General features: G+C 46.4%; 2 protein-coding genes across 2 annotated transcripts in view; one reads left to right on the top strand and one right to left on the bottom strand.

Moving 5' to 3' along the window:
* The window catches only part of LOC133111471 (mothers against decapentaplegic homolog 3), a 37,563-nt gene extending 29,198 nt beyond the window's left edge, over positions 1 to 8,365 (top strand). The window contains exon 9 of the mRNA XM_061221866.1: positions 3,716 to 8,365. Within this exon, the coding sequence (XP_061077850.1) occupies positions 3,716 to 3,839 (124 nt within the window). The 3' untranslated portion in view covers positions 3,840 to 8,365. The remainder of the gene's footprint in view (positions 1 to 3,715) is intronic.
* Positions 8,366 to 9,223: 858 nt separating this feature from the next.
* aagab (alpha and gamma adaptin binding protein) lies at positions 9,224 to 17,917 on the bottom strand. The gene is made up of 10 exons (XM_061221873.1): positions 17,656 to 17,917; positions 15,724 to 15,914; positions 15,533 to 15,629; positions 14,896 to 14,985; positions 14,533 to 14,616; positions 13,089 to 13,168; positions 11,790 to 11,886; positions 11,235 to 11,339; positions 10,830 to 10,879; positions 9,224 to 10,110 (listed from the first exon to the last, which is right to left on the bottom strand). Exons 1-10 carry the CDS (start codon positions 17,747 to 17,749, stop codon positions 10,033 to 10,035), a joined length of 966 nt encoding a protein of 321 aa, XP_061077857.1. The 5' UTR covers positions 17,750 to 17,917; the 3' UTR covers positions 9,224 to 10,032.
* Positions 17,918 to 20,281: the final 2,364 nt, after the last annotated feature.

Raw genomic sequence — 20,281 nt, 5'->3', positions numbered from 1 at the left:
GAGGTCGCAAGTGACAAGGCTGTGGGGGGAGCATGTGTCAGACTGGGCACTTCCTGTTTGGCTGAGGAGAGCACAGCGTGCGTGGGAGGAGGCGGCAGCAGGCTGAGTCACCCCCTCCCCACCACCCCCTCCCCACCGCAGCCCGACCCCCTCCGCACAGGCTCGTAAACCCTCTTCAGTGACGGGTCCCTGTTTATTAGGGTCCTCGGTAAACAATGAGGGCCATTTGAATGGAGCTGTCAGGGGGGCGCAGGAGGACCTACTCCCTGTGTGTGAGGAGGTGGGAGAGGGGGAGGGCTAATAAGAGCCAGTTGTGGCTTTAGAGAGGAAGGGGGCAGGAGGAGGGAGTGCGTGGGAGAGAATTATGGAGAGAAAGGAAATGGTGGGAAAGTTTTGGGGTTGAGTAACAGAGTGAGAGTGTAATGTAGTTGACCATTACTAACCACCTTAACAATGTCCAGAGTAACAGTATGAATTCCAACCACAACCAACTGAAATCTGGGCAAATGGTCAATTTAATAAAAGAAACGGCCATACAAAATGGTTCGTTTGAGAGTGCCGTCCAGGAAATATAAACTAATCCCAAAACAAAAAACTGAAAGCGTGCAAATGAACAGTCTGAAATAATCTAAACTCTCTGGAGAACAATTACAAGCCATGTACTGTGAGCAGAAACTTGAGCCAAGAATAGCAAGTGTTCCCGGTCATACTGGACCAGAAATGCGTAAACACGGTTTCAAAAAGCAAAATGGTCTAATTGAATTGCAAAGGTTAAATTATTCAGCCTGTTTTTAAAAACTGGCTCGCCTTACATCTTGAAGCTTGGGCAGATGCCTCCAGTGTACTAGCGGAGACTGAAGTAGATTGAATTAAACTGTTAGTGAGTTGTCGTGAGAGCGAAATGGGAGTTTGAAGGGACAGAGAAAGATTGGGGGGGGGGGGGGGGCTGTTTATGAGAAAGAAGCTAGCGGCTCAGTGAGACTGAGCATGTGCGGGAACTCGGGACCTGAATCGGATTTCATTCGACACCCACAACGAGTCCTTCCTCTCCCTCACCCTCTCGTGCTCCCTTTCTCCCTCTCTCTCCCCCTCCCCCCGGTACCCAGTTTCCCGGCACACCCCCCTCCCCCCGTCCCCTGCCTGTTACTGAAACTCAATGAGGCCTGCAGGTCCAGCACTCGGGTTCAGCCACGTTTCACCGCCCGGACTGCGCACGGGTAAATACCGTAGGGCCGAAGGCCGGTCGAATCCCAGGGGCCTCTATGTAGATGGAAAGTGAAACAAGTTTACAAGAACCGGCCTCGTGCTTCTGGGCTATTTTTAGCGATTAAGAGTAGCGTTTGTTGTAGCAGCTGGCTTCTGTTTTTGCGTGCGGCAGTGGCAGGAGAAGTGGGTTTAAGGTCGCAGGTCCAGGGCGGGGCACTGCATACGGTTGACCAATGTAATTAAGAGAAATCCAGTGACCATGGGCACATGTCCGTGTAATCCAATGAGGCTGCACACTCCAAATGATGCACACCTACTTTTATATTTACATCACAATCCAACACTGAACTGTACACGCCTGTCAGTACCATAGACATTTGCACTACAGAAATCGACTGTCCCTATCACTACACTATGTACTATCCATGCACTATGCACTACTGAAATGCACTGTATTACCTCATGTCATTATTACTGTTTTGTTCTACTTGCCCTGTATGCTGTCTGCCTGTGTATGTGTCATGTCATAAATGTGAACTCTCCAGCTGTACTGGAACAAATTCCACCAGCTTGCTGTGTGGCAGTAAAAGCGAGCAATTGATTGATTGATTGATTGACCTGCGTGTACTGATGAAAGTACCAGAAGAAGAAAAACACCAGGCAGCGATTGAAACGTCTTCTTTCTGCAGCTATTTCAGCGTGTGGGAGTCTTGAATACCTGGCCGTGTTATTTCCCCTGAAAGACTTCATTAGCTCTCCTGCTGTAGCTCAAGTCTGGAAGGTCACGAAGAATGTAACGATGATGTAACAGCTTTCCTCTGGCCGCCCCCTCTGGCTGGCACCGCTGTATGAAGTCAGTAGCGTGTATATGGAGGTGTTGTGTTTGGTCAGTCCCCTGTCCTGACTGCTGTTAAAGAGTTTGTGGCAGCGGTGGCGGCTCTGGCCTTGGCAGGGCACTGGGAGAGCCCAGTCGGTGGCTTTAATAGCCCAGAGGAAAAGGGTGTTAAGATGGGTAGTGTTAGCGTTAGCGTTAGCCGTGCCGCCACTGTGTACTTCTCTTAGAAGCGTCGGCTTTAAGTGCTGTAATGAGTGAGAAGCCCCAGCCAAGGGGGACCGGGGGCGAGCTCCTCTTCAGAGCGAGCGGGTTTTTAAGAGGCACTAGGGTCCGAGGAGAGGGGGGGGGGGGGGGGTTGTGTGTCGGCCTTCTCCGGGACTGCGGGAGGAGGTTGTGTAAGCGGGGAGGAATGCGGGAGGCTCCGTTTGGCAGGAGCGGCCGGCCCTGCGAGGGAGGGGGACCGCGCCGGGAGCCCGCGGGCGGGAGGCCGGAGGGAGAGAGGCACCTCCACCAGCGCTCGCTCTGGAAGTCTAACGGCAGCGGACGAAGCCACAGCGAGCGTGTATTTATAGAGCCCTCGGAAACCACCGGAGTTAAATGCGGAGCGAGGGACAGATTTGATTAGGATCGTGGCCCGCTGCCTGCCGTTGAGCGCCGGCTGCACACAACACAACCCAACAGCAGGAGGACAGACCTCAGCTGGTCGCCTCTCTTAAATGGGTTTATTTTGGTTGTTGTTTTGGATCACCTGGCTTGGTTGTACACTGAAAAGAAGCAAAATTTAGTCATTATATTACGGTTATATAATTTCATTCACCCAGCCTGGTGCACTCTTTAACATTCCCAGACGAGGCCACTTTGGAGAAGACCGCAATTCACCTGACACTCCATCTGATTACAAGTTGCTTAGCCATTGGTTGAAGCCCCCAATTTGAGCTAGTCTTCATCAAATCATTTCTGACTGAAAAAGAGGTCTTCATTTGTTTTAAAAATACACAAAATTGACAATCCCCACTAAAACAAAAAATGTTCTTTGCAGATGCAAGGACACAGACACACACATACACACTGACTGATGAAATCAGAAGTGGTTGGTGTAAGTGTCTTCATTGGGGCTGTGTAAAGGCTGGGAATTTGTTGGGCTGTGATTTGATTTCCCTTTACTGCTGGGATTTCCCAGACAGCTTGAGAAAGCAGTTGAGTTTATAGAAGGGATCCTGCCAAAACACCGCTTGTCAAACAAGATAAAACTGGCACTTGGCTGACCCCACCTTCTTCACTGCCCTGTGTGTGTTGCTACACATCTTGGGAGCAACAGACCAAACACAAATGTTTGTTTTGTTTTTTTAGTTTATTTAAATTTTTTATTTTGTCTATTTTTGAGGGGACTGTTCTGTAAAAAAAAAAAGGGGGGGGGGGGGGAGCTGCTATTTAAATAAAAGTTATAATTACAGCTTGTTTATCCTAGGGAAGTGAACTTGAACTTTTCCAGGAGCAAAATTGAATAATGAAGGCGTTAATTTAGACATCCCAGGCGCATCAGGAGTCTGGGCTGATTGTGGCATGTTTGGTCCAGTCTAACCCCTTCCCCTGGGTTTATTTTGACTGTCTGGTTACTGTCTTTTTAAAGTCCTCTCCTGTCAGTTAAAACCCTTTCTCCCTCCCCCCCTACAGGCGACAGACGGTGACTAGCACCCCCTGCTGGATCGAGCTGCACCTGAACGGGCCCCTGCAGTGGCTGGACAAGGTGCTGACTCAGATGGGGTCTCCCAGCATCCGCTGCTCCAGCGTGTCATAGGATGACCCCGGACCCCGGACCACGCACAGACCAAAACCCAGACAGAGAAAACGGGGCAGGGGGAGGGAGGTGGGAATGGGGGGTGGGGGGTCCAAGTTTCCCACCAGAAGACTGGGAGATATGGGGGACCCCCCATATCCCCCCCCCCCCCCTCGAGCAGATCTGCAGCACACCCCATTGGTTGGATCCAGCTGCACCACTTCACACACGGTCCTAAAGCACTTTTAATTTCATGTTTGTGGCAAAAGGGGATGAGTGCATTACAAACAGTACGGTTTGTATTGTTTCCACGCTTTCTGTATCGATTTGATGCCGCTTTAAAAAAAAAAAAAAAGACAATGTGTATATCGTCTTGGCATTCGCTGCCAAACAGCCATAGTGAGCCATAGCTGAAAAAATTATGAGAAATTAAGAGGTTTCCCTCTGTAGTTCTTCATGGTGATTTAAGATGTACATATACTAGCAGAGTAGTAGTCGTAGCTTAGAGCGCATTATGAACAATGAAAGACTGTTATCTTAAAGAAAATGGACGTTTAAGAAATGTTTTGCTGTCTTGGAGCAGGGGTGTCAGACTCAGATCCTAGAGGGCTCTGTGTGTGTGTGTGTGCGTGTGTGTGCGTGTGTGTGCGTGTGTGTGCGTGTGTGTGCGTGTGTGTGCGTGTGTGTTTGTGTGTGTTTGTGTGTGTGTGTGTGTGTGTGTGCTGGTTCTTCATGGCTGTCAGATCGCTGGACATTAGTATTGACATTTACACCTTTGCATTTCTCAAAGCGCAGTCCAGCAAACATTTCTGCATAGGCTGTACGTATTTCAGCAGATTTGTATTGAAGTTTACCTCCAGGATACGAGTCTGACACCTGACCTTGTGTAAAGATGTAAAGACGGCCCCCTGCCCTCCTTCAGGGTTAACGTTAGACGAACCAAACCTGTTAGAGACGTTTTCACCTTTTTATGTCTGCAAGCTGCACGTAGATTGGAGAGGCTGGTTTGATGCTTTATGGCATTGCGTCGGTGTTTTGTTTCAGAAGACTAATCCCCAACGTACACACACACACACACACACACACGCACGCACGCACACACACTCTCTACTCTGTAGGAGACAGCAGGCATGGTTCTGGCAGAAGAGCAGGCGAGTTCTCGTGTTAAACACTGGACGCGTGTGGCTACTCCCCCCCTCCCTCTTTGCGAGTGTGAGCGGACATGTTGGTTTCCTGTCCTGGCGTGGTGTGGAGTACCGCAGTCTCTCACCCTGCTCCTAATCTCCCTTTGTGAACCCTCCAGGACACACTTCTCCCTCATGTAAGAAGTGATTGTGCCGTGCGTTTAATCTTTTAGCCAGCTGTCCGGCCCTGGCGTCGGTATCCTCGTTGCAGGACCAGGGCCAGCTTTCTCTCTGCCCGTTCATCCTCCCTCACTCACTCGCTTTCTTTCGCTTTCCCTCTCGGCCTGCGCTCCACTAGGCTTCTGGGGGGAGGTTATGACATTTGTTTTGAAAGCAAAACTGTGGGGTGGTTGTGGCACTGCTGTGGCAGCACCAGGGCGTGATCGTTGCGGTTCTGTCAACGGCAGATGCGTCGCGATTTCTGTCATCCCCAAGAACGTACAGCCATACTAACAATGAATATTCAGGTACTTTACATTTTAAAGTAACGTTTTCCTAAAGAGTAAATGAGAAAAGCATTAGTTCTTCGTAATTTACGTGGAATTAACTAAATGTTTGGGTCAGTTAAAAAAAAAAAAGGCATTGTAAATATTATAAAGTGGTAGCTGGTGCCTTTTTGATTCTCAAAATGTTACTCGGTAGGTCCTTCACTTGTGGACACATCTCTGCTCCACAGAGAGTAGCTGAAGCGCACCTATTGAGATTTCTTTTTGTTTGTTTTTTTGAAAGTTATTTTTGCAGAATGTCCTGTACAGGAAATAAAAGGGGTGAGTTTGTGTTTTCTTGTCCCATAACGGTAATGTTAGCTGTACATAAAGATATTTAGTGTTATATATTACGTGGTCTGTGTCATAAACACTAAAGGAGAGCGAGCGGAACGTGCCGGTCCTGCCCTCGGGGGCAGCGGTGCTGGACGGGGGGGTCGACACGCAGACCGGGGGCGCCTGTATCTCTCAGAGGCCTCGCAAACGTGCTGGGGGCTGTCGGCTTGGCTCAGAGCTGTCGCCAGCCAGCCTCCCCCGGTCCTGCGCGCCCAGCGTCCGTGCTCAGCGGCGCGTCTGTCCAACACAAAGGGGTCGAGTCCCTTCCTCAGGACCACCTTGCTTTTTCACTCTCGTGGAAAAAAAAAAACGAAACAAAATGTGTACACCTATAAAGATGAAAAAGATGCATGCTTATTTTCTGAAATTTCCACTCTTTGTACTGTAGATTCTATTTTGCTACCATGTACCTGTACTTTTTTTTATTTTTAAAAGAAAGGGGAATTTTTAACGTAATGTGGTTTTAACTGCAAATTATGAGAATTAGTTTTTTAAATTGAACAATTGGGTAATGAAATGAAATGGGGTAGGGTAGGGCGGGGTGGGCGGATGATGCTGGCAGGATGCGTGAAGTGCGTTAGAGATATTTTTGTACAGCAGAAGTAGGCAGACTTTAAAAAGGGAAGTGCTTGTTGTCACGGTAGGCTGTGTGTGTACTCGAGCTGGGCCCCGCGTGTCCTTATCCCTGATTGGACGGCCAGATTATTTCTATTCCTCCCATTTTAAAGAGCAGGATAGAAATGGCACTGCATACATAATCAGTGGTGTGTATATATAAAAAAAGCTTTTCCCCAGTAAGCTGTAACAATTTCCCCTGCAGAGGCAGCTGGTTTTGTAAACTGGAGGGGAGAGAGGCTCGGTTGTTCTGTGGTCTGAGGTGGATCCTCGCTAATGAGACACCGCTGTGAGCTGTGGCTCAGAACACACAGGTGGAACACTTATCTTAGCCCCCATTGCATGATAGCACTTAGAGACACGCTTCAGATTTTACAAAGCCACAGGTCACGCTTCCAGGAAAAGGCACTTGGCTCTCAAACTGCCGCGGATATTAAAGGCGGCTTGCGTGTCCCTGCTGCTTGTGAAGTCTAAAACGGCCGCATGGGGATGGGGGTGTGGGTGCTCCATGAGATCTACCTGGAGCTGTGTGGTGAGGGGGGCTCGGAGCTGTGTGGGGCCTCTCTCCGTCAACATTTCTGTCTTATGGCAGCACGATTCTGCCACAGTGGGGAAAAATATCGTCTGCTTAGTATCTCATTATGATGACATGTCAGCGTATCTCATTTGACCTCGTAAGACAAAATAGGCTGTGTTTGAAACCACATATTATCCGTACTTAAAATACTATATGGTGGTAAAATGAGTATGTAGTAAACCAATTTTTAGAATGTGGAAAGTTGCCAGATGTATACTACATTTTGGAAATGTAGCAAGTTTTTTTTTTTTTTCTTTCTTCCCCATAGGCTACTGGAAATTGCAGGTTATGGCATTGTTAAAAGAATACTTGGTTACAAAACATCCTCATTAGGCAAACTAGCTATTCCTTCTCCTTCCTTTCGTATGTCAGTTTTCGTATGTAGTACAGAGTATGTACAAATGTAGTATGTTAGCATTCCGTTTCAAGCACAGCCGTAGAGTCATTACCCAATAAAAGGGGTGGTTTATTGGCATCACCAAGTAATGGTACTGTGCAGCCCTTGAGCACCCCCTCTTGGGATTACAGAGAACTGTTCTCACATTGAAATAGTAGGATAGCTACTGCTACAGCACCTAGCCTATTGAAAATGATATACAGCATGTAAATGAAAGCAACTCCGGGTTTTTCCTGCACAGCCCCATAACGTTTCAGAATTCGTCAGTGTACGCATACTTATCGCAATACCATCTACAGTGTTCTAGGATAGCAGAAATCTCACCATGTCTCAACCCAAGGCTTAAATTAAAACCAAAGTCATGTATACAAGCCATTCTCCATGTTACTGGCCTTCACTGGACAAACTACCATTTTTGATGCGCTTTCTTGTAATAACAAGATTCTTCTTAAAATGAGATCCTTGGGTTATGTCCCCGTAATGAGAAAAGTGAGAGAAGTTTCTCATCGTAATGAGATACCGAGTGGAAGATATGGTTTCACTGTAGCAGCAATGCTTTGCTGTACTGTAAGTTTTATTTTTTACCCCAATTTATCCTAATGTTGAAACTCAACTTAACCCTTTAAATAATGTCCTCTGGGACTGGACTGGAAATCCAACAGAACAGAGGTGTTGTCTGGTCATGTCCTTTAGGACATTTAAGTAAAGGAAATGTCTTTAAATGTATTAATGTGTTCTTTCTTTTTAAATCTTTCATTACTTGTTATTGTTGTATTCTTAAATTGGTGCTTAGTTTTGTGTCGTTTGTGCTTTTCCTTGAATCGCGTCTTTTATATAATTATAAATGCATATATATCCTTTGCTTTTCCTTGCATATGAATTGATTGTTTTAAATGTTGCATTGTATTATTTTTTGTTATTGTTGGTCTTTTAATAAAATTTAAAAAAATCAAGGTCTATGTGTTTTGGCGATTGTATTTCATTTGCATCAGTGCCAGTTTGACCAGACTTCCAAAGCCTGTTGTTACTGATCTCCAGCCACCAGTAACAGTGCGTCAGCTGCACACAGGATGTATCCGTTAACGGTCTGTATTGGGCTCATATTTCCTTCCACGTTTTTACGGTTTACACGACGCGAGCCAGCACACTTCTTAAGCGCTGCTTCCAGGCTTATTTTCGAAGCCAAAATGAATGGGTGACATTAGCGCTGGGTTCATTTTCAGCCAAGTCAAACTGGATTTTCTTCCCCCTCGCAAGGGGAATCGTTCCAGCCCGAGTTACGCTCATTAGTGACCGAAGTTTACCGGCTCGATCCGGTTCCGCTGTAAGTCGGCTCTCCCCACTGGGCGGTTCGGATCATTCCGGGGGCCGCTGCAGTTAGCCTCGTTGCTGTTCCTATCAAGGATAATGACGGGTGATGTGGCGGCCCAGACAGAGCCGGGCGCGTAATTACAGGCCCGCGGCCTCGCTCCTGTGTTTCTCCATCGCTAGGTTACGGGGTAATGCGAACCAGCCGGCGTCTGCCCCGCCGCGCGCGGCCCTGTCCCGATGTGAAGGACGCCTTTGTTCCCGGGGCCCGCGGGCGGAGGAGGGCCTCGCTACCTGCCGCCAGTCCCACAAAGCCCCGCGCTCGCCCACACACCGTCTGAGCCGCGCGTTCACAAAGGAGCCAGGCGTGACGTCGGCGCGGAGACCGAGCCAGAATTAGCTTCCCTGAAGTGTGAGAAAACGATTACGCCGCCGTCGTGCATATTTGTGTCAAAGCAGGGGCCTTGATGTGAAATGTAACGCGGCACAGGAGAGAGAGAGGCTTCTTGTTTCTTTTCTTTATTGTTTTTACACGACAAAATGACATTTTCACATGGTTTCTTTGATCAGTTATGGGAAAGGTATGTAGGCAAGATTAATGACAGGTTACATATGAACTGTATGCACACAATGGTGAAAAGGGTATTTGTTATACTATGGGGGTGGATGGGGGGTGGGTTGGTTTAGGTGGTTTTTCCCCCACACACACACCCTAGTTTTGTAGAAGGGCAGCAGTATTTTAAGATAAATTGTATTGTCTTAAGATGCACAGAATAAAATGCCATCAAACCTAAGTCAGTGCAGTGCTTTACACATTAGTGTGGCCATCACATTCATTATAAATCCCCAGCATTACAGGAAGTGAAAATGAGGGATTCAGCGAAAGTACCAATCAAAACGGTGGTGCAAACCTGTCCAAAGGGAGAACTGTATTTTTCCAGCACAGTTCTTCTTGGCTGCCCCTTCCTCTCATTGGTAGAGTGGTCATCTTGGGCCTTTTTTTTTTTTCCTTTCTTTCTTTTTTCATTTTTTGTTTTAAACTGAACCAGCAGCTGTGATTGGCCAGTGCCAGATAATTAAGGTTGTTTCAGGCAGAGAGGGGAAATTGGAATGGTGGAAAATAAAATTAGAGCCTGTTCCACTCGGTCACTTAAGCTCCCCCTCTGGCTCCCGCTCCGTTTGAGCGGAGGAAGCTCGGCCTGCAGAGGGCGTTCTGCGCCCAGCGGGAGTCCAGAGAAGGGAGTGTGCCCAGAGCGGCCGGTAACTGCACAAGTGAGGGAGGGGCGTCGTCTGGGCCGGCATCAACCAGGCCTCAGCTCTCTTCCCCTGAGGAAAGGCCATCGATCTCATCCTGGTCCCCACCAATCGCCATCCAGAACGCTTTGGCAACCTGAGGAACACAACAACTTGTCACCCGGTGGAACAGAAGACGCCCCATCCCCTCCCAGAACACACCTTCTCAACCATTACTTCAGCGTTCTCAACTTTACGGCCGTCTGACTCCCAGCGTCGCCAGAAACGCCAATAAAAGTCATTTTGGGAGTCCTGGAGCCTACTTAGCAGCACTTAGCACTCCACACTGCGGCTTTCTCTGGAACACGCAGGCAGTCGCTGGAGCCAGAGACTGTGGGAGAGTATCAGGGCGTTTGGAGCTGACTGTGGAAGTTTCCACAAGGCATCTGGGGCTGACTGGAAGAGTTTCCACAGGGTGTTTGGGACTGACTGGAAGAGTTTCCACAGGGCGTTTGGAGCTGATTGTGGAAGTTTCTAGCAGGGTGTTTGGAGCTGACTGTGGTAGAGTTTCCACACAGCGTTTGGAGCTGACTGGTAGAGTTTCCACAGGGTGTTTGGAGCTGACTGGTACAGTTTTACAGGGTGTTTGGGGCTGACTGAAAGAGTTGCCAAGGGCGTTTGGAGCTGACTGTTAAAGGGCTTCTAGCAGGGTGTCTAGAGCTGACAAAGGTTTCTAACAGGAAGTTTGGAGCTGACTGTGGAAGGGTTTCCATCAAGCGTTTGGAGCAGCAGAAAGCTGTGCCCTAATGAATCACATTTGAGTGATGGTGGACATTCCTCCTGAACTTAGGTGTTTGTGTCACCGGGCATTCCTACCTTTTCGGCGTGAACTTTCCTCTGCTCGTGAGGTAAGGATGAAGCTTTATCTGCAAAGAGAGGGGAGAAGTTGGACTTTGCCCAAACTCTACAGAATGCCCTTAGGGGTTAACCATTTATCTTCTGGTTGGACAAATACTTGAGGCAATGCAGAAATCCTAGGCCCATGTGAGCAGGTACTGAAGGGGCAGTTCGGGGCAGCCCGTATACCTAACCTCTACAGCGCTTGATCCAGCTAAAGGCATCACACATAACGGGAAACCATTACCTCCAACCTACCACTGGTCACTCCAGGAAGCCATTTCAGAAGACATGCAAGAATGTGTCTCATCCAACTTCTGCAATCGCGCTTATGAAAATTGTACAATTCAGTTGCGTTATACGCGCGTCTGTTGGAGTTCGTACCCTTCATCTCTTTAAGCTTGGTGAAGAGGCGCTCAAAGTTCTCCACGTCCGGGTCCCCTGTGGTGAGGCTGGCCAGCTCCTGGATGTCCATGTCTGTCAAGGGGTCTGGATGAGAGACCATGCTGATGGTTAACTACCCAGCGCAGCTAGCACTAGCCTAATGTAAAGCATCACAAACCAAACCAAACACTGCTGGGATTATGGCTAACCTTTCACCAAAAACTACAGATCATGGTCACTTACACCTTGAATCTCTAACTACCAAATCACAGCTGGGATGCCTTACTGTTCTCAAGCTTTTTTCAAGTTGAATTTACTTGTATATCAAAATATACTTCAGGGAGATGTGAAACAGGTTTATAAAAACTACAATATTGTATTTCAGCAGCATACTTTTCATTAAGTTCTGAGTATTATCCAGTTAGTGTAATCACAATATCTTCATACAAATGGGGTTAAGCATGGGTGTAAGCGGCTTATTATAATCGATGCCCGGGTGCATGATGGGAGATTGTAGTAGGTATGATGGGAAGGAGGCGATCAGAGCACACTCACCCACTCGCGAATCTGCCGGGGAGTCGCCGTTCACTGCCGTCTCGGCCCTCTGGAGCGCTGTGCTGGCAACGCCGCCCTCTACTGGCAGATGGGAGGACTGACACACGTGGATGTAATTAGGTGAGTCATTCCGCAAGGTTACAGAAACACAATTACACCAACAGCCCTATTCCATACATCGGATTCAAAACGATAATTTAGGACAATTATTCAAATTCTTACAGCTAACAGCTGAAGACAATGACAGTAAACATTTGCAGACTTGAGTCATTTCCACCACCTCGGTATTAAGTACTTGTGCTGGTAATTAATTAAGGCACTGGGACTTCAGTAATGTACTGCTGGTGCAAAGCAGTACATTACCGAAGGTTCAGCTGTAAATGAAATTAACTCCAGAGGATATGATGAATATGTTTAAGGGGGTGCGTCTTACTGGTGAACCGTTATATATACAGCATATACACAAAATGGTGCGCACACCAAGGTTAGAGGTGTGCAGACTAGTGGAGCATAAAAATATAAAAGATCTGAGTCACACACTCAAGTTCCCCCTTGCGGTGTTTTATTAACCAGCGTTTCGGCTTTCACCCTGACTAAGGCATCTTCTGCCCTAAACGTTGGTTAATAAAAAACAGCAAGGAGGAAATTGAGTGTGTGACTTTCTGGTGAACCTTGAAATCCTGGATGGGGTGGCGCAGTAAGGCTGGGGCGGAGGTTTGGGGGGAGGGGTTGTGGGGAGTTTAGCCACTTATAAAAACGTTTGCTGGGAAGAGGGCTGTTATTTGGAATAGGTTTTTTTGGGGGGTGGGAGCAGGTGGTAGCGTAGGTGAAGTTACAGTGGGTGCCAGCCTGAGGACGAATGGATACTAGGATTCAGAGGGTGAGAAGAGGGGGATGCATACTAGGATTCAGAGGTTGAGAATTTGGGGGATGGATACTAGGTTTCGGAGGTTGAGAATTTGGGGGATGGATACTAGGATTCGGAGGTTGAGAATTTGGGGGATGGATACTAGGATTCGGAGGTTGAGAATTTGGGGGATGGATACTAGGATTCGGAGGTTGAGAATTTGGGGGATGGGATACTAGGATTCGGAGGTTGAGAATTTGGGGGATGGATACTAGGATTCGGAGGTTGAGAATTTGGGGGATGGATACTCGGTTTCGGAGGGTGAGAAGTGGGGGATGGATACTCGGTTTCGGAGGGTGATAAGTGGGGGATGGATACTCGGTTTCGGAGGGTGAGAAGTGGGGGATGGATACTCGGTTTCGGAGGGTGAGAAGTGGGGGATGGAAACTTACCGGCGGCTCCTGGCTGGGGCGGGGGTTGTTGTGCCGGGAGGCCACGAGGCTGCTCATCAGGCCGAACCCTTGGTTGTGTTCTGGGACGGACAGAAATAGAGAGAGAGAGATTTTAAATACTGCAAACCGTGCCAAGTCCCCACTCAAAAATAGCAGCACAGTATCCACATATGACCCGAACACATCACTCAGAGGTCATGACCCCAAGACGGTTCCCACTGGAAGTGCATACAACTATCCACAACATTAGATTATTAGGAATTATTATTAGACATTAGGAATAAAACCACAGTTGTCCATTCCATTTCAATTCAGTCAATTCAGAAATTAACTGACATTGACTTCAAATGTTCTGAGGATTTTTTTAATTCATGTATTGGATTTCCTAAACCAACTTAAATGAAATGGAATTGACCTCAACTGTGGATAAGCGCAGATAAATACCGTTTAAGTGGAGTAACTGCGGTAATTATCCTTTTCTGAAGTAGCGCTGCCCTTATCGAGCCGCCTGAACTTGTGTTCGCCGTTTTGTAAAGCAGATAAGACGGCGTGTAAACGGAGGTAATATGATATAAACGGAGCTGCTGAGAAACACATGGGTTCCATTGCTGTATCTCCGCGAGCATCAGTATTCATACGCTCTCCCTCTTTGATCTCGGTGAAAAGAGAGGGAGATTTGTAAAGTGAGCTATGAGCCTTTTGAAAGGGAGAGTGAGCATTAAAATGCCACAGAACTGACCGAGCAGTAACTTCAGCGGGTCGTAGCTATAGCCCGCTTCAAAATGAAAAACAGTCAGCAAGAAGTCCCCACCAGCTCTCGCTCCCACGCTGTGGTTACCACGGAAGCAGGGCCAGCGCTTTGATGTGGGGGTCGTGCAGCACCTGTGTTTGGGGACCAGGTGTGTCGCGGACGCCCCGCCCGGTGACTCTGGGGCCAGACCGGGGGCGGGAAGCATCCCCAGAAAGCAGGGGTTTGGTGCGGACCAATCGGAAAGTGAGGGGCCTGAGAGGGAGGGCCTTCTGGGAGACGCAGGCCAACATGGCAGCGGGGTTTATATTACCTCGCCATTGTGGTTGAGGAAGAATGCAGGCTGTGGTTTGCACATCCTATAAAACCTCTATTCCCAGCAGTGTGTCCCTGTACTGTTTATTAGACTGTAAAATCCTCCCATTAGCTAGGAATCCCACTTAGCCCTGGCTGTGTCCAGACCAGAACTGATCCGCATTTCTTCTCTTTCTGGATCAATGTTTGTTATTTCACACCGTCCACAGTTTACAGTACAATCGCAAGAGAATTTGTTCTGTTCTGCATCAATGGGGGCTTAACATTTTTGGATAGATGCTGCACAGAGTCCTAAGAGTAACACTAAATCAACACCAGTGTGATGAGGAATGCAGCCAGCAGTAGGTGGGGGCTCGGGGGCGTAAAGCAACACCTCCCTACCGTCTTTCATCTCCACACTCGACCACACGTTGGCATTGAGCGCCTGGACAATCCGCTTCACTCCGGTTGATTCCGGGAAGTCATCTGGGAAGACATTGTACAGAATGGAGAGAAAAGTTAAGCTTCAGTATACGGTAAGTATGCCGTTTATGAGGTGCAGCGATACAGGCCCAACCCTGTACCTGGAGATCTACTGTCCTGTAGGTCTTCACTCCAACCCTAATAAAGCACACCTCATTCAACAGCTAGTGAGTAGAATTGGGTGTGCCACATTCGGGTTGAAATGAAAACTTACAGGATGGTAAATCTCCAGCTTCTCTAAGGCCCGTGCTTCCTCTCTGTGACCCAGTTTCTGCCTCTCACCATCCTCATCCGGCAGGTCTTCAGGGTTGAGTTCCACCAGCTCAAAGGCATGAGCCAGACACCACTGCTGCGCTTGCTGCCTCCCGACTCCTGCAAGACAACCCCACGTCAGCTCCGTAACGCCCCGACAATCAGTCCTGTACTGACACATCATCTCCATAACACCTCCGCCCTGTTCAACCCCATTACACTACCACCCTGTTCAGCCCCTGTATGCAATAACATGCTTTAATTTGTTCATTCAGTCACACAGTTATTCTTATAACACCACCACCCTGTTCAACCCCTGTATGCAATAACACACATTCATTCATTCATTCATTAATTCACACGGTCATTCTTATAACACCACCACCCTGTTCAACCCCTGTATGCAGTAACATTCATTCATTCCTTCAATAATTCACACAGTCATTCTTATAACACCACCATCCTGTTAAACCCCTGTGTGCAACAGCAAGCATTCTTTCATTCACAGTCATCCTTATAACACTACTACCCTGTTTAACCCCTGTGTGCAAAAGTAACACACATTTATTTATTCACAATTATTGCAACACTACCACTGTGTGAGACACTCAGGCCTGTCACCGGTTTCCACACTGACACACAGCCCTGAAGGAGGAAGGGCACTCACCACTGTCACACACACGGTCACACACCAGGATCAGCACCTCCGGAGCCAGATCCTCAACAATGGGCAGCCATGAAGACACCCTGTCCAAACCCCCGACCTGGAAAGCACAGGACACCCAGGGTTAAAACCTCATGTTACGGACGGCACGACGGTAGACACGACGGTAGACAAGGCTCCCATGGCTAACTCACCGTGGCACTGTCGAAGTACACGATGAAGGCCTGCATCGACTGGGCAATCTCTCTGGTCATCTGAAAGGTGCTGGGCACAACACATAGGCTGACGTCGGCTGTGTAGTACTTATTATTGATGGTCCAGGGATACCAGCTCACTGCCCCCTGCTGTTCGGAGGGCGCAGGCGACGAAGAAACACCCAAGATCTCTAGAATGAGAGAGAGCTTTAATTTATATCTCAGTTACTAACTATACATGAAAGTGTTTTATGACATCACTATCCAAATTCAAGTTCGGATCTTTTATTCAATTACAGCTCTGACATTCTGTTTGTGAGCTTCGCTTCTAAAAGTCACATGGTCTACCTAACCTAACATGCTAACTGGAAATATAATTTAGGAACACTTCAATTTGGGACATATGTCTGTACTCCTAAATTGTCCAATTAAGTGCACTTGTGCCCCTTGGACATAATTTGTTAGTGCAGTGCCCTAGCATCAACAATAGTCTTTTTCTCCTCATTTGTTAATTATAATATTCAGAATATACATATTTATTTTTTCCACATAAAAATGTTTCCCTTTCTTTTCCTTTTTGAATAAAGGCAAGTTTATGGCATTTGCCATATCTCTGGCACACAGGTTCCCACAAAAACAAGCCCTACAGGAAACAATCAGGGAGGTTGATGACATCAGAGCAGTGTGATGACATTTTGTGTCAAATAGCAATCCAATCTGACTGAGCAGAAGAAAGAACAAACTACTCCTTTAAAAATAGACGCATGAGTCAAGTATCAGTTTATGTCTGCTTGTCTGTTTTTGCAGCAGTATTGGGTCACAGTGGGTTGAGTAGTGTATTTATGCTTGTTGTGGCATGGAAAGAGGAGGGCAGTGATGGAGGAGGCCAAGTTCTGTGTGGCTACGCAGTGCACATCTGGTTTCCTTCGGTAGAGGATGAGCAGATTCACCAAAATGTTCCCAAATGGGAACTACTGAAACCACTCTTCATAAAATTATTGAAATTTAAGTTTGATTATTGCAGATTTGAGTTTCCAATAAATAACAAACAATAGGGATAGGACCACCAAACGATGTAATTAAGCCCCCAAATGTATAAATAATAACCGTTGACTGAACGGAGTAATATTTAAATGAGAACGTTCCATTTCCCAGGGTGCCAACGAACTACAATTAAATACCGCCACCTGCTGGATTCCATAGTCACTTACAAATAAAAGCAAAAAAGCTCCTGTCACGTATGTAGATTTTCAAGATGATTTACAAAGCACGAATTCAGATGTTTCAACCAGGTTCATTTGCTTGAATAACGTCAGATATTCACATCCGGAGCGTGAGCGCAAACGTTACCAGGAATAGCTGATAACATGATCAAAAAACGACAGACGTGATTTCCCAAAACACTGAACAGTTTGCTAGCCAATATAATGCAGGTTGTAACGTTAGTTGCTACATAACATAATTTCCTCCATTTCTTACTTAAGTTAGCTCCAAGCTAACTGCCCAGTACCCTTCTCGAGCTAAGCACAGTCGATTAGTTAAAGTTGACCGTGACGTAACACTTAAGCAACACTTACCTATCTCGCTAACTAGCTCGTAAACTATCTAAAGTGACAACTGCTTCTCCCAGCAGAACTAAAAAGGGTAGCTAACGTTAATGATAGCTAGCTAGGCAAGCAAGGTAGCTAGGTAAATTAACGTCAACTGGCTAGCTAACACAACATGAAATAACATTAAATGTAATTTATTGGTGAGCCATTGATAATTGCAAGTAGCCGAACTTTACGAAACCCCATGTAAATATGCTACTTTTTCGTTTAAGCTAACTAACGTTAGGTTATGTATAACCCGACCATTTGTATTCGACAGCGAGATTATGTGGCTAACCTACCTAGCATATAGCATATGATAGGTATATTGATGACTACTTACGTTTGACCAGCTCTTCCTCTTTGAACCCTGGATCACAACTCGTAATAAGGACACACGGCACTGTTGCCATTTCGTCTTCCTGTGGGGTTGACATATTTTAGGCTTTCTATTAAAACGGTAAACATAACATAACAACAAAGCGGAACTGGTAAACTTTAACCGTGCGACGGCAGAGGTATCACTTCCGAGTCTTCACTCTCGCTAGCTTGCAAACACGATAGCATAGAGCTAGTCTCCTGTCTCCCTTTGTCCAACACTGAACTCTATGCTATGGTCCATAAGCTAATCTTGTTAGGAGCATTAGTAAACTAAATAAAGATAGCAGTTTCATTTGTATAAATTAATTGCAATGGAAAATGGTGGCAAATGATCGTGTAATAAAACTTTAATATGTGGCCATGAATTAGCAAAATACATCATTAGCGAACATTAGCTTACTGGCTAGTAGAGAGTGAACTGTAGAACTGACAAGCGTCTTGTTGCCATGGTGCGGTCGTTCACGTGACCTTGTTGCTATGGGGATGACGTCTGATGGAACTGACAGGCGCACACAAGTGATGCATATTTTAGTTTAATTAGCTTGCTGCTCACTGAGAACTGAGAACCCAGTGACAGGTTATCAAAAATACAGACAAAATGGGGAAAGTATTCAGTATTGAAAAATATGAATTAAGGTAAATAACTTTTTCCTTCGCTTTTCATCTAGTTGGTTCACTGAGGAGTTACAAGCATCTCGGTTGCCTGTGTAAGATGAAGTTCACGCGCAAGCGAGAAGATGTGGGCTGTTTGCTGAAACATGGGTACCGTTGCCGTAGAAGCACAGTGCATAACGTATGGTAGCCTATTTGTATGCAGTCTATGATGGTAGCTCGCTTGCTACTAATCGCTAATGTCACTGAGCTCCAAGACCAAGTTTTCGTTTGCTCGGATCCCCTGATTTTAATTTTAAATGTAAATCTTTTTGTTTATTGTTACAATTACCCTGCCTTCTAAACTACACAATTGCTACACTATTCAGACCTGAAACTAATTTGAAATGTACATTGTTCGTATTATGTCTGTGGATGTGTTATTGGTACTGTGGCACAAGAGGACTTGTGTGTGTGTTCTGACTCATTCATCGTTCACAGAGGGCTAGAGCGACCATGAATCTCCTATCTCTTTCATGACACTATTCATAGGCTAAAGTCAGGCAGTGGGCTGATTTTATTACTATCTTCTCAGACGTATTATATAAATTATTATTATTATATAACCTAACAACTGTTAGAGAAACTATTAGCAAAGGCCATATGTGTTTTAGAGATTATATTATTGGAATTACAAGGTTGTGTACAACATATGCAACATTGTTGTGTCCACTAAGATGCATAACTACTGTAAATCAAAAATGTGATGTTGTTGCTTAGAGGTACAATTGAGGCTTTGATATCTCAAGCATTGTTGTTTTCCCTCTCTGTCTGTGTCACATGCTACAGAAAATTGTGTTCTCCTCTTGCATATGAAAATGCAATGTGTTTCGGTCACAATTGTTCTTGAGACACTATTGTGTGGCTTTTCCACTGAATTCAGCTCCACAGCTCTTAGTGCTTTGATGTATTTGAGGAATAGTTTGAACAAAGAGGCGCAGATTCCTCCCTGCGCTCAAAACCTTGAGGAGTGGAAGACCATTCAGACTGCCAAATGGTAAAAAGATGTTCAGCTGGACCGTGGTATCAGTGGTGTGCAGCAGGGCATCTCAATGAAACAAATGAAATTCAGGTTCCGGCATTATATAAACCATTACCCCTACTCTGGAACTACCAATGGTGCTCATCAGAGTTGAAAAACAGCTCTCAGGTCAGCTACCTGCAAAATGAATAGAAATGCATGCAGCCTGCTCTTGTGCTATTATATTGTAACAGATCAAGCCTTTACTGGATTCTTTCATTGATTATCCAATTTGCCCCATTTCATTTGTGACCTGCACCGTTTTATTTTCATTTGCGTTTTTTCGGTCGTTTCATAGTAAGTTCTGCGTCAGAGGATGGTAGGGCTGTGTGGGTCTTCTATTACCACTGTAACACATAATTAAGCCTGACATATAGCTGCCAGAGGTCTGCGTCACAGATTGTTCCAGAGAGGCCATGCCATGGGCTGCTTACCTGGAGAAAAGGTAGGGTAACTGCTCCGCCATTTGCTCGCCAGTCTGTCTCTCTCAGGACAAAGGGGAAGGTTGGATTGTGGTGGCCGACCCTATCTTCTAACCAGAAGGTTGCTAGTTTGAATACCTTTTGGGATGGCACTAGTTTACACCACGGGGAAGACGAGCCGAACCTGAGTTGACGGTGCCTATCCAGTTGAATAACTGAACGATATGTAAAATGGACGCCACACAAGTCACCCTGGACAAGGGCATCTGCGAAGCAAATAAATTGTGCCTCACAGCAAATAAATTGTGTAATGGAGCTGCAGTAATCTGACAGCTGATGCTAAACTTTTTGAGGTTTCTGAAATGAGAGGGGGGGGGGGGGGGGGGAGTTTAACTGTCATGGACAATGTTTTTGAATGTTCTTCATTTCGACGCTGATTTCTCTCTCGTTTAGCGCGAGGCGGCGCTGGCGTCTCTTGTGAAACTCAGATCACC

Source organism: Conger conger, chromosome 15, assembly GCF_963514075.1.
Source record: "Conger conger chromosome 15, fConCon1.1, whole genome shotgun sequence".
Lineage (NCBI taxonomy): Eukaryota > Metazoa > Chordata > Actinopteri > Anguilliformes > Congridae > Conger > Conger conger.
Note: the sequence above shows the minus strand (reverse complement) of the source record. Positions and strands in the feature narration are given on the sequence as shown.